The sequence below is a fragment of the Myotis myotis genome, unplaced genomic scaffold (genome assembly GCF_014108235.1).
Source record: "Myotis myotis isolate mMyoMyo1 unplaced genomic scaffold, mMyoMyo1.p scaffold_m19_p_45, whole genome shotgun sequence".
Lineage (NCBI taxonomy): Eukaryota > Metazoa > Chordata > Mammalia > Chiroptera > Vespertilionidae > Myotis > Myotis myotis.
In genome coordinates, this window is record NW_023416352.1 from 561005 (window position 1) to 578258 (window position 17254).

Genomic DNA, 17254 nt, shown 5'->3' on the forward strand with positions numbered 1-17254 from the left:
TTTCTCTTCCGGGAACGAGGCTCAGCTTGGAATTCGCAGCGGAGCTCCGGTAGGCGAGTCACGCACGTGGGGCGTCCAGCTGGAGCTGGAGCGAATCTCCGTCCTACCATCCCAGGGAGGGAGGAGCTGCTTTGGGACCCAATAGACCCACAAAACTAGCCGCACAAGGTGCAACTGCGTTGGTGCGAGGGAGGCGGCTACAGCTGTTGGATTCAAGTTAGACAGTCAAAGGGACTTCCACAAGGGAACATGTGTTAGGGGCTGGACTCAGATGGTCAGACCAGAAAGAGCAGAGACTGAAGCATGGAGATCACCTTTTATTTGGCTCTGGGGTGCCCCTGGGTCCCGCCCAGTCACAGCGGGAACTGGGGGAAGGAAGGAGGAGGCTATTGGGGGGAAGATATCTGGGCAAACCCAGTGGAAACTTGGGGTCGTGGCCCCAATATACAGATGGGTAAACTGAGGCTAGGGGAGGTGCAGAGAGGTGCCAAGGTCACCCAACAAGCTGGGCACTGCGCAGGCCTCACTGCCACAGGGCCAGGAGACCAACTAGACTAGCACTCCATAGCCCAACTTTCCTTGGAGGCAGAGCGGGGCCAGTATCGGGTCTCCGGCAGGCGGGGCCACAGAGGAGCGTGATACTGAGGTACAAACAGGAGAAATGGGGCCCAGTATCCGACAGGGCAGCTCTGAGATGCCTTCCTGTTCCGAGACTGAAAGCCTTGGTCTGAGGAGGCGAACGCACTTCAAGGTCTCCTTGCAGGCACATCCCTGACACCACCAGCCTTTCCCACCTGCCCAAGGACTCGGGGTCCCCCAGGGTGGAGGAAGCTAGAAGCAACAGCAGGTGGGTGTTGGTCACCAGAAAAATCAGTGAGTGAAGTTGCCCCTGCGCGGGCAGCCCCGCCCCCTCCCCCCTGGTCTGGATAACCTTCCAGGGTGAGATGTAGTTTAAGGCCTGTTTTACCTCCCAAGAGAGTAAAACAGGCCGAAGTCTCCAAGGCCACACCAAGCCAGGGAGGCACGATTAGCACCCAGATCTCCACCTCCTCCACGGCTCCTAGGAGCCCTCATGGGTGTGCCGGTGTGCCCAGGCCCCAGGAGAGGGAATCCTAAGGCGTAGGGAAGAGGGATGGGACAGCTGACACTTTCAAGTGGCGTCAGCATCTGCTTTCAAGGAAAGGGGTGGGGAAGGGGAAGCTCTGGGCTCCAGTATAGGCCAGACCTCACTCTCACCCAGGGAGACTCTGGAACCTAAGGCCCCTGGGGATAGGGACAGAGCCCGAGCCTCAGCACAGCCAGTGCAGACACCATCCTAGAACAGATCAGCTGCCAGCAAGCCTAGGGCTCAGCTGTACGGAAGCAGGCGGAGCAGGCGCTGTGGAGACAGGGATGCTGTGCTGAGTGGTCCGGGTCCTGGGGGATGGGGCTTTGTGCACAGGGCCATGGGGAGGGTGGTGGATGAGGACACCGTGCCTGCAGCAGGGGCCTGTGAAGGTCAGTGGGACCTTGGTGCCCTCCTGTGAGGTGGGGAGGCTCTGCTACCCTGAGGTGGGACCCCCGCCCTAGGCCACCCCCCCAGAAGGAACTGACCCCAGCGCAACTCCACCACAACTGTTTCCTAGCTGCCGGGGGCAGGACAGTGCTCACTGCCACTCAGCCCTGGCCTGGCCCTGGAGGGGCCTGGACAGAAAAAACAGAGGAATCGTGTGTTGGGGGAGGCAGGGAAATGGCCTTTTGAGAAGCGTAAGGGCCCAGCTATACTGGGAACCCACACCCCAATCCTCCACCAGCCTGGCAATGCAGCTGGGCTCAGAGCCATGTCCAGTGGGGACGAGAGGTAACAGGGCCTCAGGGGCAGGAGAGGGGGCTGGGGGGGACAGACTCACTCCCCCCAGAGGTGGGGGGGAGATCCTGGGAGCGAGCAGGAGGTGAGTTGGGACAAGACTCAGAGGGCTGTGGTGAGACAGAACTAGACACAAGTGAGGAGGACAGAGACCTACGCCATCATCCGGGTACTCCTGGCTGCTCAGACTGAAACCTTAGCACCTGCACACGGAACCCCAACCCCCCAGAAGCCAAGCTGTCCCAGCTGAGGATTTATTGGCATAAATGTAACCATATAAAAACATAAGTTATGAAAAACAGTCACAATGTACCCACCCCCCACCCCTCCCATCCCGGGCCCAGGCCCCTGTCACTCCCTTGTGAGAAAAGGAGAGGAAGGGGGATCCTGAAACCGCCTAAGAAATGCCACAGCCGCTGGGCCTGTGCAGGGCCGGCCGGGCTGGGGTGGGAGACACCGGGCGCCGTCTCAGCGCATCCGGTAGTCGGTGGAGCAGGACAGCTCACACAGCTGGCCCTTGAAGTCCAGGTCAATGGTGAAGTCCAGGTCGCGCTGTGGGGAGAGGGAGGACATGAGGGGACCGGAGACAGGGCAGGCAGAGATGCAGAACTGCCCAGGTGAGGAGCAAGCAGAGGGGAGCACCCTCTCCAGTTTGTAATAACCCCACGTCTCTAGTGACCAGTGTCATCTGGGGCACAGCAAATAGTCCCTGGTTGCGAGTCCCTGCTTTAACGGGCTTGTCTCCCTGACTTCGAAAGTGGGTGCCTTTTGGGCCACTCCCCTCCACCCAGGCTCCCTGGGCACCATCCAGCCTTACACACAGGCCTGATGTTTTGGCGCAGGCCTCGCCCCTCCACTCAGGAACCAGACCCTTCCTCCTCCCATGAGGCTGAGCTGGGGCTCCTGACTCTGCCCCAGCCCTGCCCCCAGCCTCTCAGCCAGTGGCAGCTGCGTCCTGCCAGGGGTGCAGGAGGAACAAACGGCCCGGCCCTCCTTTTCTTCCCTCAATCCCCAGGCCCAGGCTGGGAAACCAGGCCCCCCACCCCCCACCTTCTCAGCTGGCCCGCCCTCGCCAGCTTGGCACAGTCACCCCCTGCTGTCCCGCTGTCGTTTACCGCTGACTGTGACCCATGTCTAGATCGGGAACATCGGGAGGGCAGGGGTTCAGCCTGATCGTGGCTGGTCCCCAGGGCCCACTGCCCGTAGGTGCTCCATACAATCATGTTCCAGACGAACCCCCAAGAGCCCCCGACAAGCAGAGGTGCCTCCACAGTCCACCCCCAGGTGCCCCCGAGCCTCACATTGTTCTTGGCGTTTGGCCGCATGCCAATGGTGCCGAAGATCTCCTCGCCCGTCTTCACCGTCAGGTAGTCCTCCATGTAGAACACGGTCTGCTTCCAGTGTGTGTACGGGGACTCGGGGCCTGAGGGCGGAGTCGGGTCAGCCCTTGGTCTTGCCCTTCCCTCTGCCTGGCATCCCCCGCCCCCCCAAATGGCTGTTTACGGAGCGTTGACTGTGGTCCACCTGCCCGTGAAGCCCTTCACCCTCCTCGCCCCCGAGGGTCCTGCTGGGCCCCGCGGGTGGGACGCGAAGGCAGAGCAGGCGGCCCCCACCCCCGCGGACTCACTGGTGGAGAAGCCGGTCCTCTTGTGGCAGCGCGTGAACTCGATGTTGAAGTACGCCACCAGCGCGTGCACGTAGTCGTTCCGCTTCACTTGCAGGCAGAAGGGCGAGGTGAAGGTCAGGTCTTCCACCTTCACGGTGTAGATGTCCACCTCCTGCGGGACCGGCCGTGAGCCCCACGCCCCGCGGCCGGCCCGGGGCCCAGGCAAACGGGGAGGGGGTGGGGTGGGCGGGGCTGGAGCCCCCGTTCCCTCCTCTCCCCATCCGACCCCAAACCCGAGTTATTCCTGGACCTACCGCTTTACTTCACACCCCCCATGGCCTCCTCATGGGGCTCCCTGCTTCTATCCCCCCGCCCCGCCCACATGACTTAGCTGGACACATCCATCAGCCACGGTGACAACTGTGAAACAAGCCCATCAGATCGTGCCCAGCCCCTGCTTAAACCCGGCCAGCTCCTGGACGCGCTCAGAACACAGCCCTGGTTCTGATGCAGCCTCAGAGGCCGGGCCGGTCAGGCCGCCTGCTCGTCTCCTGTCTCCTCTCCTCACTCCCTCCACGTGGTTCTGCCTGCCTCACGGAGGGATGTGTGGGGCACGGCAGGGAGGGGCTCAGCAATGGATCGCAGCCCATACCCTTGACTTATGATAAACTTGCTCCTGGCCCGGCTTCTTGCATTCGGTGTGCTCAGGTGAGCCCCGCCCGGGGATCTTAGCTGCCGCCCGTGTTCCCTCTGGAAAGAGTGTCCCTGGGCAGGGCAAGCCCAGCTCATAGGTTCCATCTTGGAACCACTGGCCTTGGCTGGCTCAGAGCTTTTTAATGGAAGACACAGCTCCGCTGGGCCCCTAGCATTACCCTGGCTGACGGGCGAGGAACCCAAGACCTCAGGCCAGCACGCCGCGCCCTGATGTGTCGCATGCGGGACAGGTGCTGGCCCTTCTTTGGTTCCAACCCTGGGGGACACCTGGCCATGCCCATCCCCTCACCTTGATGAGGCAGGCGTTGGTGACCAGCTGCTTGGGGTCCACCACATCCACCAGGGGCTCCTTGATGGCCACGTCTTTGATGCAAGACATGTCAAAGCCATACACATTCTCCCACCCTGGGAGGAGGCAGGGAGGAGGGGTGAGCACACCAGGGCGCCCAGGTCAGGTCGAGCCCGCCCCAGCCCACGAGCTCCTTGGGCCCAAGCTCACAGTGGATCTTGTAGTCTTTGTACTGCCGGTCCTCGATGGCCGTCACGTACAGCGTGGCTCGGTCTGGGAAGATGAGGCCATCGGGCGCCTGTGTAAGGGCAGGGTGAGGGCGTGAAGGGTGGGGGGCCTTGGCAACGCTGCTGCCAAACCTCTCCAGTGTGGCTCTGCATCCACCCCCTCTGCCCCACCCTTGGCTGAGACATAGACACTTCAGGCAGCCGCCTCAGGGTTTCCTGCTCTGCCCTCACCCCCCAATCATTCCCCACATGGCCATCAGGTGGTGCCCAGGAGCACCTAAATCAGACCCTGTCCGGAGGTTCTGAGGGATCATCAGAACCCTTCCTGGCTCCTGAGAGGGAAAGCAAAGTCTCATGAGGGTCCACAAGGCCCCTCCACCCCTCACCTCTAACTTCACCTCCTACTGCTCTTCCAGATCCTCATTTCACTAGCTTCCCTGCTGCTCAACACCCAGGCACACTCCTGCCCCAGGACCTCTGCACTGGCTGAAATCCTGTCCAGTGTTCTTCCCCTCAGAAGCAGATCCTGTGTGGCTTCTGCCCATCCTTTGATCAAGTCTCAGTCATCTCCCTTGGGTGTTCCCTCTGCCTGGCACATCTTTGATGTGAGAGCCTGAGAGGATCATGCCCTCTCCCCACACCTGTCCTTCCCTATCCCTTTGTCCTGCTATGGTTTTCTTTCTTCCCAGCACTAACGCCCCCCCTGACACCGTACCATCTCCTTGTCACCATGTAGCTCCCAAAAATTGTTATACTCGTTTGGCTGTGGGCCTTCCAACATCTGTGCGGGCAATCCCGTGTTAAGTCCCCTGTGTGGGAAATACCTGGCCTGGCTTTGGCTTCCGGCCTGGCCCCCGACTGATACATGCAACAAACACCCTCAGGACCCAGCCTGCGTCCCCCCCGCCAGGGCCTCACCAGCCACTTGTCTCGGGCATAGAGCACGGTGTTGAGCATCGACTCGTAGAAGAGACAGTAGCCCATCCACTCGCTGATGATGATGTCAACCTTCTCCACCGGCAGCTCCACCTCCTCTACCTTCCCCTTGATGATGGTCACCACTGTAGGGCAGAGAGGGGCACAGGCCTGAGGAGACCCGTCCGACTGCCTCCCTCTGGGGGTCCAGGGCCTGGGGACCCCACTGGGGCAGCCCTTGACTTCTAAGGAAGGGCTGGGGGCTACATTTGGGCATCTTCAAAGAACCCTGCCAGCTGAAGCCACGCCCTGTTCACTCAGTTTCAAGTTCACTCACTCTAGCTATTTCCCGAGGCAGAAGCAGAAATCTCACATGGATTAGGTAGGAGGCGATTTAAGGTTTTGCCAGGAACGGCACGATCACCTATCAGAAACACGCACAGCAGGATCTAAAGGACATCACAGTTGGAATTTGCTTCCAATGGACATATTTAAAGCTGAGTGTTGGGTACTTGAGGGGGGGGTGTCACTATACTAGTCTTACTAAGAAAGTAAGAAAAATCCCTTCAGGTACTAAATGCCAGGAGCCTTCACATCCAGAAAACCCACCCCCTTCCCCCAATCTCTGTCCCTCCAACTTTGCAGGTGGGAACTCAAAGGTCATCTGGCAACATCTAGCAACTTACACGTTTGACCCATGCGATACTTTTATAAATCAGCCTCACGGATGTACCAGTTCATTTGTGGAATGACCTTATATGCAGGAGAGGAACGCCCAGAAGCAGCTAAATGCCCATCACCAGGAGCCTGGTTAAGAAGGCCCGGGTATGTGAGTATCAAAAAGAACAAGATCCTCTCAACGTCCTGCAACATGTTAAACGACACGATGACCGGAGAGAAAAAGGGGCGGGGCTGGTGAGTGCCAACCTATGAACCAGGAGGTCACGGTTTGATTGCCGGTCAGGGCACAGGCCCGGGTTGCAGGCTTGATCCCCAGTGGGGGGTGTACAGGAGGCAGCCGATCAATGATTCTCTCTCATCATGGATGTTTCTATCTCTCCCTTCCTCTCTGAAATCAATAAAACGGTATTTTTTTTTTAAATAAGAAAAAGCAAAGGGAAAGACTTGTGTGAAATGCCATTTGTGTAAAAATAATGCACGTAAATGTAAAAACATTGACACGCATATGTGCTGATAGGTACAGAGTCTGGGAATGTTGGCTGAGCTCCGAGAAGGGCGGCTGAGTGCTTTCTCACGTGGGCCTACATGACCCTAGACTGCTTCTTGCCTAAGGTTTTAGAGCGAGGCACTGAGTTTGGGACTTTAACACTTAAATTCTAAGACAGTAGAACCTGCTTTTCAGGTTACGGGCTCTGAGGAGGTTGAATTCTCAGGCTGTTGGCGGCCCAGAGCCCACAGGAGAGGACAAGCTGAATCTGTGTTTAGCGGCCCCCACCCTCCTGCCAAGGGCCCGGGAAGCTGGGATCGCCCCTTCCGCCCCCACAAACCCATTCTCTTCCTGGGCTCACCATGGTCTAACTTGTTGGCTTTGACGATCTTCACCGCATAATCAGAGATACTGGAACACTCGATCTGGGGTCCAGGAAGAAGTGAGGGTGAGACCCCCCCCCCCCAGTCCCATCCTCACCTCCCACCCCCTCTATCCAATCCCTGAGCCCCAAGGCGTCCCTTTCCGTCCCAGGGCCCAAGCCCACCCCTCTGTCCGGGACACTCACCCCAATGACCTTGCGGGCCCCGGCCTTGGCAGCAAACATACAGAGAATCCCCGTGCCGGAGCCCACGTCCAGCACCACCTTGTCCTTGAAGAGGTGCCGGTTGTGAAACATGGAGTTGCGGTAGGTGAGGGTGCGCACCTCGTCTTTCAGCATCTCCTGGGGAGACGGGTTGCGAAGGTACCGTGAGGGGCCTATATTCACAGCTGGAAACAGGGGTGTCCTGGCCTCTGACATGCTGACAGTTTGAAGTGCTAGAGCTCAGCCTTCCCACTTGCTTAGTCCCTTCGGAACAAGTTATTTCCTTTCCACGTGCCTCAGTTTCCCTATCTGTAACATCAGACTGGATAGACTAAGCTCCCATCATAGATTAGCCAGACTCTACCACTGCCTCCGAAGCCTCAACTACATTTGCTTTTAAAAAGTCCTCAGTAGCCCGGTCAGCGTGAATCAGGAGGTCATGGTTTGATTCCGGGTCAGGGCACATGTCTGGTTTGTGGGCTTGATCCCCAGGAGGAGGTGTGCAGGAGGCAGCTGATCCATGACTCTCTCTCATCATTGATGTTTATATCTCTTTCTCTCTCTCAGTTCCTCTCTGAAATCAATAATCCACTGACCTATACACTCAAAAAAAAAAAAAAAAGACCAAAAGCCGAAACCGGTTTGGCTCAGTGGATAGAGCGTCAGCCTGCGGACTGGGAGGTCCCGGGTTCGATTCCGGTCAAGGGCATGTACCTGGGTTGCGGGCACATCCCCGGTGGGGGATGTGCAGGAGGCAGCTGATCGATGTTTCTCTCTCATCGATGTTTCTGACTCTATCTCTCTCCCTTCCTCTCTGTGAAAAATCAATAAAATATATTAAAAAAAAAAAAAAAAGACCAAAAAAAAATCCACAGAATCCATCCCAACTACTGGGACCTCAGCCTGCAGGGAACCAGAGTAGAGGAGCCATCTGCACACCAGACCTGAGCAGCTGGGGGACAACCCCACCGCTGGTCACTAGAGGGCGGCAGAACCCAGCCGGCCCTGACCTCCAGCTGCATCTCAGCCAAGCATGTGGGCTCCCACCCCTGCCTCCCAGGAGGGATCCTGAAGAGCACCTGGGTAACCTTGGTCTCCAAGGCAACCGCGGGCAGAGCAGACCCCAGGGTGAGCTTGGGGCATGCGCAGAGGGGCAGCCTGCTGACAGGGAAGGCAGGGTGCGTGGTGGGAAATTCAGTTCCAGCCTAACCTCTCCAGATTCAGCTGTGCACTTACCTCGTGGATACCAAAGTGAGCATAGGAGTCGAAGTAGTAATCTTTGGACGTCATGTCCTCAGCGTTGGGCTTCTCGCTGCATTCTGCTTGGCCACAGGAGACCTGGGAGAGGGAGGATAGGACCATGGGTCAAATCTGGGGCTCCCCAAAGCCTCTTAAGCCTCCAGGTTCCTACTTCTCCCTGGAATAACCCCCCCAAATCATACCATGGCAACCCTACAGCTCCCATCTGCCACCTTGCCTCCCCAGAACCCATAAGCTTCCTATTGCAGGATACCCCGCCCCCAGGGAACACCCCGATATCTCAGCCATGCCTACCATCTCTCCAGTCTCTCTGCCCCCGTCTCTAGCTCAGCCCACAGCTGGGAGGGGAGGGGAAGGCAGAACTGGAGCAGACATAGGGGAGGGCAAAGGGGAGCTGGAAATAGAGTTAAGGAAGCAGCCACACTATTGGGGAAGGCAAGGTGGGGGCCACAAACCTCGAGGGAGTGTGTACTAAGTGTTCGGGGGCAAGGGGTAAGCTGGTTTGAAGCAAGAAGGCTCATGGTTAGACCACTAGACAGGGCCTAAAGTGTGGCAAGATATCTTAATATGGGGAAGGGTCTCACAAAAGGATATTTACTTCTTCAAGAGGCGGCTGGAGGCTCATCCCATTAGCCAAGGTGGCTACAAAATTCTAGGAGAGAGTACAGGGAGAAAGGATTAGCTACTGGGAGCGGCTAGGGGCAGGCCAGGGGGCCCTGGCTGTTAGGAGAGGGGAGTGTTTTCCTGCAATTTTCCTTTTCCTTGGTGGGGAGTGGTGGCAGAGAGAGCAGGTAATGAGGCAGGGTTGTTTCAAAAAGGGGTGGGACAAGTGGGGGGAGGAGAGAGGGATTCTGTCTCAGCTGTGGCTGGAGAGATGGCGGACTGATCCCAAGCTGCCCCTCTCTGGCCAGGCATCTGACCATGCACACCTCCCCCACCCAGCCCGGAGGAACTGGCACCCACCGGGCACATAGGCACTGCCAGCTGTCACTCCCCTCCATCATCTAATCCCCCCAGATTAGGTGACACACACACACACACACACACACCCATAGCGGGGAGGTGGCTGGCAGAGTGTGCCCTCTGGGCACCTGCCACTTCTGGAAACCAGTCTTTCATGAGAGGATTCCAGGATGGAGATGGCACCCCCACCAGAGCTGGCACCCCGACCCCTAGCTCCTGCCTTGGGCTCAGGAAACCCCACATGCAACCATTTGGAGCCAATCTCCTGGCTTATTTCCCTCCACCTAGGAAGACAGATTCCCCGGGAAGAGGCCGGACTCTGGACCCCCAGCCCTCCTCCTCCCGTTCAGACACACATCGCAGGCTTGCAAGCCCCCCAGTGTGGGGCCAAGCCCCGAGGCAACCTCCCGGGAAGGTATTTCCTCCACCACCGGGGCCCTGGTCCAGGGCGGCCACGGGGGATGGGAGTCATTGGAGTGACCCTGGGGAGCTGCCCTCCCACTCCAGAGAGAGCCACAAGGGAAGGGGTGAAAATCCGGCGGCCCCATCAGATGACAGCTGGGACCGGGCGCCGAGAAGCGTGACCCGCAGGGCTCCGGGCCCCACCCCCATTCCCGCAAGCCAGCGAGGATGCCTACAAAGGGCGGCTGGGAGGGGATTCCCCGCTGGGCCCGTTTCTCCATCTCACTCATGTCTCAGCCAGACAGGCCCCAGGCAGCCTGAAACCCCGCGCCGGCACCAACCCCGCATGGCTGCGCAGGAACCCACATTTTGGGAAACCATTTCAGGCATCCAGGCTCCGGACCCTCGCCCAGGGGCTCTGGAAGGGGGCGTCCATCCCCCGCCTTCACGAGCGCCGAGGGGAGAGGAATGGGGGTGAGAGCTCGCAGCCTCCATCGTGGCCCCTTCCCGGCAGACCCCTTCCCTCGCGCGGCCGGGCTCCGACGGGGCGGTGGGCTTCCAGACACGCCCCATGAAAAAGATGTCCCTCCCACACACCCAGAAACGGCCACAAGGGGGTGCCGGGCGCCTTATCGGGACCGATCTTCAGCTGGAGGCCCCCCCACCACCACCGAGAGAGGTCACAGGGGCATCCCCCATCCCCCGCTCCCGAAGCCCCGGGAGGAGAATCCAGGCACAGGAAACGGGGGCGGGGGAGGGGGAGCAGAGAAAAGCAGGTCTTTGTCTTCCTCCAATCCGAACCCCAAAGTGCACAAAACCTGGACCGAGGCCTAAGTGAATGCCCGGTCCTGGGAGGGGGATGTGGAGGGACCCGATACACCGCCCCTTCCTTCCAAGAGACTGAAGGCCCCCGAATAAGTCCCACTCGGAAATGTACGCCGCGATCCTCGTGGAGGGCCGGGGGCCTCAGAAGGGTGAGAGGCTCCCCCCCCCCCCCCCCCCGGGGCGCCCCTCCCCCGGCCGGGGGCGGGGCCTTTGTCCCGCACGTGGAGCCCGCCGGGCCACCGGGCGCGGCACACCCCCTCCCCACCCACCGCGCCGCGGCCACGTGGGGGCCAGGCCGGAAGCGCCCCCAGCCCTCCTCCACGTGGGAGGGGGCCCGAGACCAGCGTCTGGGCGGGATACCGCAGGCCCCCCGAAAGCTAGGGAACCCGCACCGAAACGGTGGCCCCGATCCGGAGCATGCGGACTCCCCGCCGGACGGCTGGAGGCCTTTCCTCAAATCCGCCGACTCACAGCCCCTTCTCCGTGCCATAAAACACCGACCCCCGCCCCCGGCGGCGTTCCAGACGCTCACCTCCATGATGCAGTTCGCGGTCTCGGCTGCCGCCATATTCACCCGCTCCTACTCCTCGATCCGCCGAGACCCCCCCCCTTCTCCGCACTCTCCCGAGACCGCCTTATAGCGGAGAGTCTGGGTCCGCCCACCGCGACCCCGCCAGGAGATCTCATTGGCGATGGAGGCGGTCCGTCTGGGAATGCCGTTTACCAATTGGACAAAGAAGATGCCCATCAAAGTTTAGGGACGCGCCCAGTCTGGCGTGAAAGGTCCCGCCCACGTAAGTCGACCGGGATGGCAAAGACTTCTCGTCTATCACAGGAAGCACGACTGATGATTGGGCCGAGCCAGCCGGGAGTTCCCGCCCCTTCCCCCAGCACCTCCTCAAAGCTTCCCGGCGGGCCCCGCGCTAGCGGACATTTTGAAAGATATCTGTCCATCACCTAAAGGACCCGCCTCTTATCAGCTGCTACTGGTTTATCGAAAACGTGAGGTCACGAGGCCTTTGGTGAGCCCCGCCCAGCGGCCGGTCTCAAGAACAAGGCGATTGGCCCTCGAGGAGAGAGGGCTTTATCCTCCAGCGATTGCCTCAAAAGAGCTGTCACTCACCGTCTATTCAGCGGGTTCTCCCAGCCCCAGGGGAGTCTGAGAGAAACAAGGAAGAATTTGCCCATTTACGTGAGGGGGCGGGGGAAACTGAAGCCATTAGAGACCCAAAGAGAGGGAGGGCTGCTCCAGGGTCTCGAACCCAGTCGGGAAGGACTCGGGCATCAATGCATGTAGACTCCAGCCCCTCTACTTAACCGTTCCAAGTTTTCTAAACCCAGCACCTTCACTCAAACCATTTGGCCTTTGCCAGTTCCCTCCCCTTGCAAGGAACACCCACCTCCCTTTGTCAACCAACTCCTATCCGTCAATCAGGGCACAGACCAGACGGCGCCTCCTCCAGGGAGCTTTCCAGGATCTGCAGGAAAAGTCACTCGTTGAATGAAGATGAACGCAACTTGTAGAAGCATCACCCTGGAAAGTTCCTTCATGACCCTCTCTAGTTGATACCGTACCCACCCAACCACTGAAGCAATCGCTTTCTATAGTGTAGCTTTTCTTTGCTAAAGTTTCCTATAAATGAAATTATACAGGTCGTGATGTCTTGTGTCTGTTTTCATTCACTCAGCCTAATGCTTTTGAGATTCACCCATTGTGCAATCCGTTTTATTGCTCAGGAGTATTGCATTGTATTGGTGTATGGTTAGGACAAAGGTCTTCGGGCCTGGGAAGTTCTAGATGTTATTACTGTTATTCTTGCTAAGTGTTAAAATGTAGCCTAGCCTTTCTCAACTGCAGCTGCAAACAGGATTACTGAACAGGAACTCGACTGGTAAGTGTAGCCAACTGCACGGAAGAAATCAACATGTAATTGACCAAATAGTGATGAGCCACATGGCTAAGCCCCCTTGGGGAGGCAGAGTTTTGGATATGCATCCTGTTTCCTTTACTTGCTGTAAGTAAATAAAACTACCTTGCAACAACTGTTTCCTGTTTTAGTAGAATACCCCAAGCTGCGGACCCCTTGAGTTCGGTAACAGTATCATAGTTTATTTCCTTTCCTGTTGACAGACATCTGAGTAATGTCCAGATTGGGCTGTGAGCATTCGTGTACAAGTCTTCCTGTGAAGAGACCCTTTGTCCTTTCTCTGGGGTCAACCTGGGAGCAGATGACCGAGTTACATGCAGGGTGAATGCTCGATGCTTCACTTTATAAGGAACTGCCAAAAAGTCTTCCAGGGCGTCCTACCATTTTGCATTCCCATCAGGGATGCATGAAGAGTTCCAGCTGCTCCCGGTCCTGGCCAGCACCTGATAGGATCCGTCTTTCGTTTTCACCAGGCTGGTGGGTACGCAGCGGTGTCTCGTCCCGGCTGTCATTTGTATTGCTCTGCCCGCGGCTGCTGAGCGTCTGTTCATGTGCTCATTGACCATTCGTATATCTTCTTTTTAAAAAAAATATATTTTTATTGATTTCAGAGAGGAAGGAAGAGAGAGAGAGAGAGAGAGAGAGAGAGAGAGAGAGAGAGAGAGAAACATCAATGATGAGAGAGAACCATTGATTGGCTGCCTCCTGCACACCCCCTACTGGGGATCGAGCCCACAACCCAGGCATGTGCCCTTGGTCCGAATCGAACCCGGGGCCCTTCAGTCTGCAGGTGGACGCTATATCCACTGAGCCAAACTGGCTAGGGTCGTATATCTTCTTTTATCAAGGGTCTGCTCACATCCATTTTTTTAAAGTGTGTACTCATTTAAAAAATACATCTTTTTAAAATTTTTCATTGATTTCAGAGAGAGAGGGAGAGGGAGAAACATAAATGATGAGAAAGAATCTTTGAGGGGCTGCCTCCCACACACCCCGCACTGGGGATCAAGCCCTCAACCTGGGCATGTGCCCTTGACCGGAATCAAACCCAGGACCCTTCGCTTCGCAGGTTGACGCTCTATCCACTGAGCAAACCTGGCTAGGGCTCGTTATCTTTTTAAAAATATTTTTTAAGCCGAAGCCGGTTTGGCTCAGTGGATAGAGCGTCGGCCTGCGGACTGAGGGGTCCCGGATTCGGTTCCGGTCAAGGGCATGTACCTGGGTTGCGGGCACATCCCCAGTGGGAGATGTGCAGGAGGCGGCTGATCGATGTTTCTCTCCCATCGATGTTTCTAACTCTCTATCTCTCTCCCTTCCTCTCTGTAAAAAATCAATAAAAAATATATATAAAAAAATATTTTTTAAATTGATTTCATAGAGGAAGTGAGAGGAAGAGACAGAAACATCAATGATGAGAATCGCCGACCTGCCCCTGGCCTCCTGCATGCCCCCTATGGGGGATCGAGCCCACAACCTGGACATGTGCCCGGACTAAGAATCGAACCTCAACCTCCTGGTTCATAGGTTGGCGCTCAACCACTGAGCCATGCTGGCCGGGCAGAGATTTTAAATTTTGATTAAGTCCAAATAATGAAATAATCGGGGCCCACATTTTGATCCTACACTGTATGCTATATGGGTCTTAAGTCAGTTTTTGTCTTTCTGTTTTCAATCTTCACCCAAGGATATGTTTCCATTGATTTTGAGAGAGAGAAACATTGACTAGTTGCCTTCCTGCCCAACCAGGAATTGAGCCCAAAACCTAGGTATGTGCCCTGACTGGGAATCGAACCCACAACCCTTTGGTGCACAAGATGATACTCCAACCAACAGAGCCACCCAGCCAAGGCCTAAATCAGTTTTGTGTTTTTTTCCTAATTTCCAAGTATTGTATTTTGACCTGATCAATTATTTCTGCTCTGTGCTGCTACCAAGAATAAAATATTATAACAAATGATACAACACTAGGGAATAGCCTAACGTCATTGAAAAAAGGGTGGTAATGGCGTTCAAGGGAAAAATCTCAGGCTGGAGTCAAAAATGGGCAAGTTGTCAGCATCAAATTCTGCATTTTCCAAGAAGGCAGCCACTCGTCGCCTGGGCCAGGTGAGTAATGGACTGTGGCAAGTCTGAACTGAGATGTACTGAGTGTGAAACACACCGGCCCTGGCCAAGTAGCTCAGTGGTTGGGCATCGTCCATGTGCTGAAGGTTGCTGGTTCGATTCCTGGTCAGGGCACATACCTGGATTGTGGGTTTGATCCTGGATCAAGGAGTGTATTTAAGGCAACTGATCAATGTTTCTATCTCATATGGATGTTTTTATCTCTCTCTCTCTCTCTCTCTCTCTCTCCCTTCCTCAGTCTAAGCAGGTCCTGGGATGAGGATTAAAAAATAGTAATAGCCGGGCCAGAGTGGCCCAGTGGTTGAGTGTTGACCTATGAACCAGGAGGTCACAGTTTGATTCCTGGTCAGGGCACATGCCCGGTGGGGGGCTTGCAGGAGGCAGCCAATCAATGATTCTCTCTCATCATTGATGTTTCTATCTCTCCCTTCCTCTCTGAAATCAATAAAAAAATATTTAAAATAATAATAAGAAAACACAGACAATTCAGAGGACTTAATATAAAAAAAGAATCATGCCAAAACCGGTTTGGCTCAGTGGATAGAGCGTCGGTCTGCGGACTGAAAGGTCCCAGGTTCGATTCCGGTCAAGGGCATGTACCTGGGTTGCGGGCATATCCCCAGTAGGAGATGTGCAGGAGGCAGCTGATCGATGTTTCTCTCTCATCGATGTTTCTAGCTCTCTATCTCTCTCCCTTCCTCTCTGTAAAAAATCAATAAAATATATTTAAAAAAAAAAAGAAAAAAAAAAAGAATCACTCTAGCTGGTTTGGCTCAGTAGATAGAGCATTGGCCTGAAGACTGAAGGGTCCCTGGTTCGATTCCAGTCAAGGGCACGTGCCCGGGTTGTGGGCTCGGTCCCCAGTGGGAGGCGTGCAGGAGGCAGCCAATCCATGATTCTCTCTCATCATTGGTGTTTGTCTCTCTCCCTCTCCCTTCCTCTCTGAAATCAATAAAAAAATATTTTTTAAAAAAAAAGAATCTGTAACATCTCACTACTATTTTTATATTGACTACTATGTTGAAATGATTCTGTATTTTGGATAAACAGGGTTAATAAAAATTGTTAAAATTAACAGACCGCCTGGTCAGTGTGGTTTGTGGTTGAACATTGACCCATGCACCACGCTGTCATCGGTTGGATCCCCGTCGGGGCCCGTGCCCGGGGGCTCGGGGCGTGCTCCCCATCACATGGGAGGCTCACTTAGTTCTGCCAGCCAGTGCTGCACTGCGTCACAGCCCGGGAATGGGTGCGACCACTGCGGGTGGGTGTGGTGAGAGGAGGGGTGAGGAGAAGCACACAGACATCTAGTGCCCGACTTAGCATGCAGGCCTCCAGGGGCTGGGAGGGTAGAAACTTCATCCCTCAGCAAATGGGAACTTGGCCATTCCTTCAATTAAGAATTTAGGCAGCACATCAAAGACCCCAGGATTAGCTCCTGTGGCCTGGTCCCCCACATAAACCACGGAGGCTTGCATGTCACGTGGCAGTGGTTGCAGATATGCTGTGATGGGCAGAATTTCAAGGGGGCCCCCAAGATCTCTACCCCCCCGTGTTATATACCGGGGACCAGGTTGGGTTATAGGACAAAGGAGATGAATGCCCCTCCTGATTATCTTATACGACAAAGGTGAATCGATCTTGCAGATGTCATTAGGGCCCTAAACCAGTTAACTTTACATTAATCAAAAGGGACATATTGCAGGGTGGACTTGACTTAATCAGATGGGAGTCCTTTATTGTTTTTTTTATTTTTTTTAAACATATTTTTATTGATTTCAGAGAGGAAGGGAGAGGAGGGATAGAAACATCCATGATGAGAGAGAATCATTGATCGGCTGCCTCCTGCACGCCCCCTAGTGGGGACTGAGCCCGCAACCTGGGCATGTGCCCTTGACCAGAATTGAACCCAGGACCCTTTGGTCGACGCTGTATCTACTGAGTCAAACCGGCTAGGGCAGTGTGCTTTGTTTAGACAGCTTACTTAATACCTATTGGTAATTCACTCACATTGGCCACCCAGCCAAGAGCACAGTACCTCACGCCTGAACGCAGTCTCTAACCTAGGCAGGCTCTCCTCCTGCTCTGAGGGACCCTGGACAGCAACTCTGTGCTATGCTCTGGGCGGGGGAGGGAGGGTCCCTTTTATTTTAATATGTTTTTATTGATTTCAGAGAGGAAGGGAGAGGGAGAGAGAGATAGAAACATCAATGATGAGAGAGAATCATTGATCGGCTGCCTCCCGCATGCCCCACACTGGGGATTGAGCCTACAACCCAGGCATGTGCCCTGACCAGAATGGAACCTGGGACCCTTTAGTCTGCAGGCCGATGCTCTTCCCACTAAGCAAAACTGGCTAGGGCAGGAGGGTTCCTTTTAAACAGCAAAATCACCACAAGAA

General features: G+C 55.8%; 1 protein-coding gene across 3 annotated transcripts; it reads right to left on the reverse strand.

Moving 5' to 3' along the window:
* Positions 1-304: 304 nt before the first annotated feature.
* On the reverse strand, positions 305-11489 carry PRMT1 (protein arginine methyltransferase 1). Of its 3 annotated transcripts, XM_036307171.1 has the most exons (11): positions 11334-11452; positions 9210-9263; positions 8588-8689; positions 7334-7489; positions 7127-7190; positions 5601-5743; positions 4666-4753; positions 4456-4571; positions 3474-3624; positions 3148-3269; positions 305-2398 (listed from the first exon to the last, which is right to left on the reverse strand). In XM_036307171.1, exons 1-11 carry the CDS (start codon positions 11367-11369, stop codon positions 2315-2317), a joined length of 1116 nt encoding a protein of 371 aa, XP_036163064.1. In that variant the 5' UTR covers positions 11370-11452; the 3' UTR covers positions 305-2314. The 3 variants fall into 3 exon arrangements, with proteins under 3 accessions (XP_036163064.1, XP_036163065.1, XP_036163066.1); XM_036307172.1 differs by lacking the exon at positions 9210-9263 and having other exon boundaries at positions 11334-11489; XM_036307173.1 differs by lacking the exons at positions 9210-9263; positions 11334-11452 and adding an exon at positions 8906-8930.
* Between the last annotated feature and the right edge of the window lie 5765 nt (positions 11490-17254).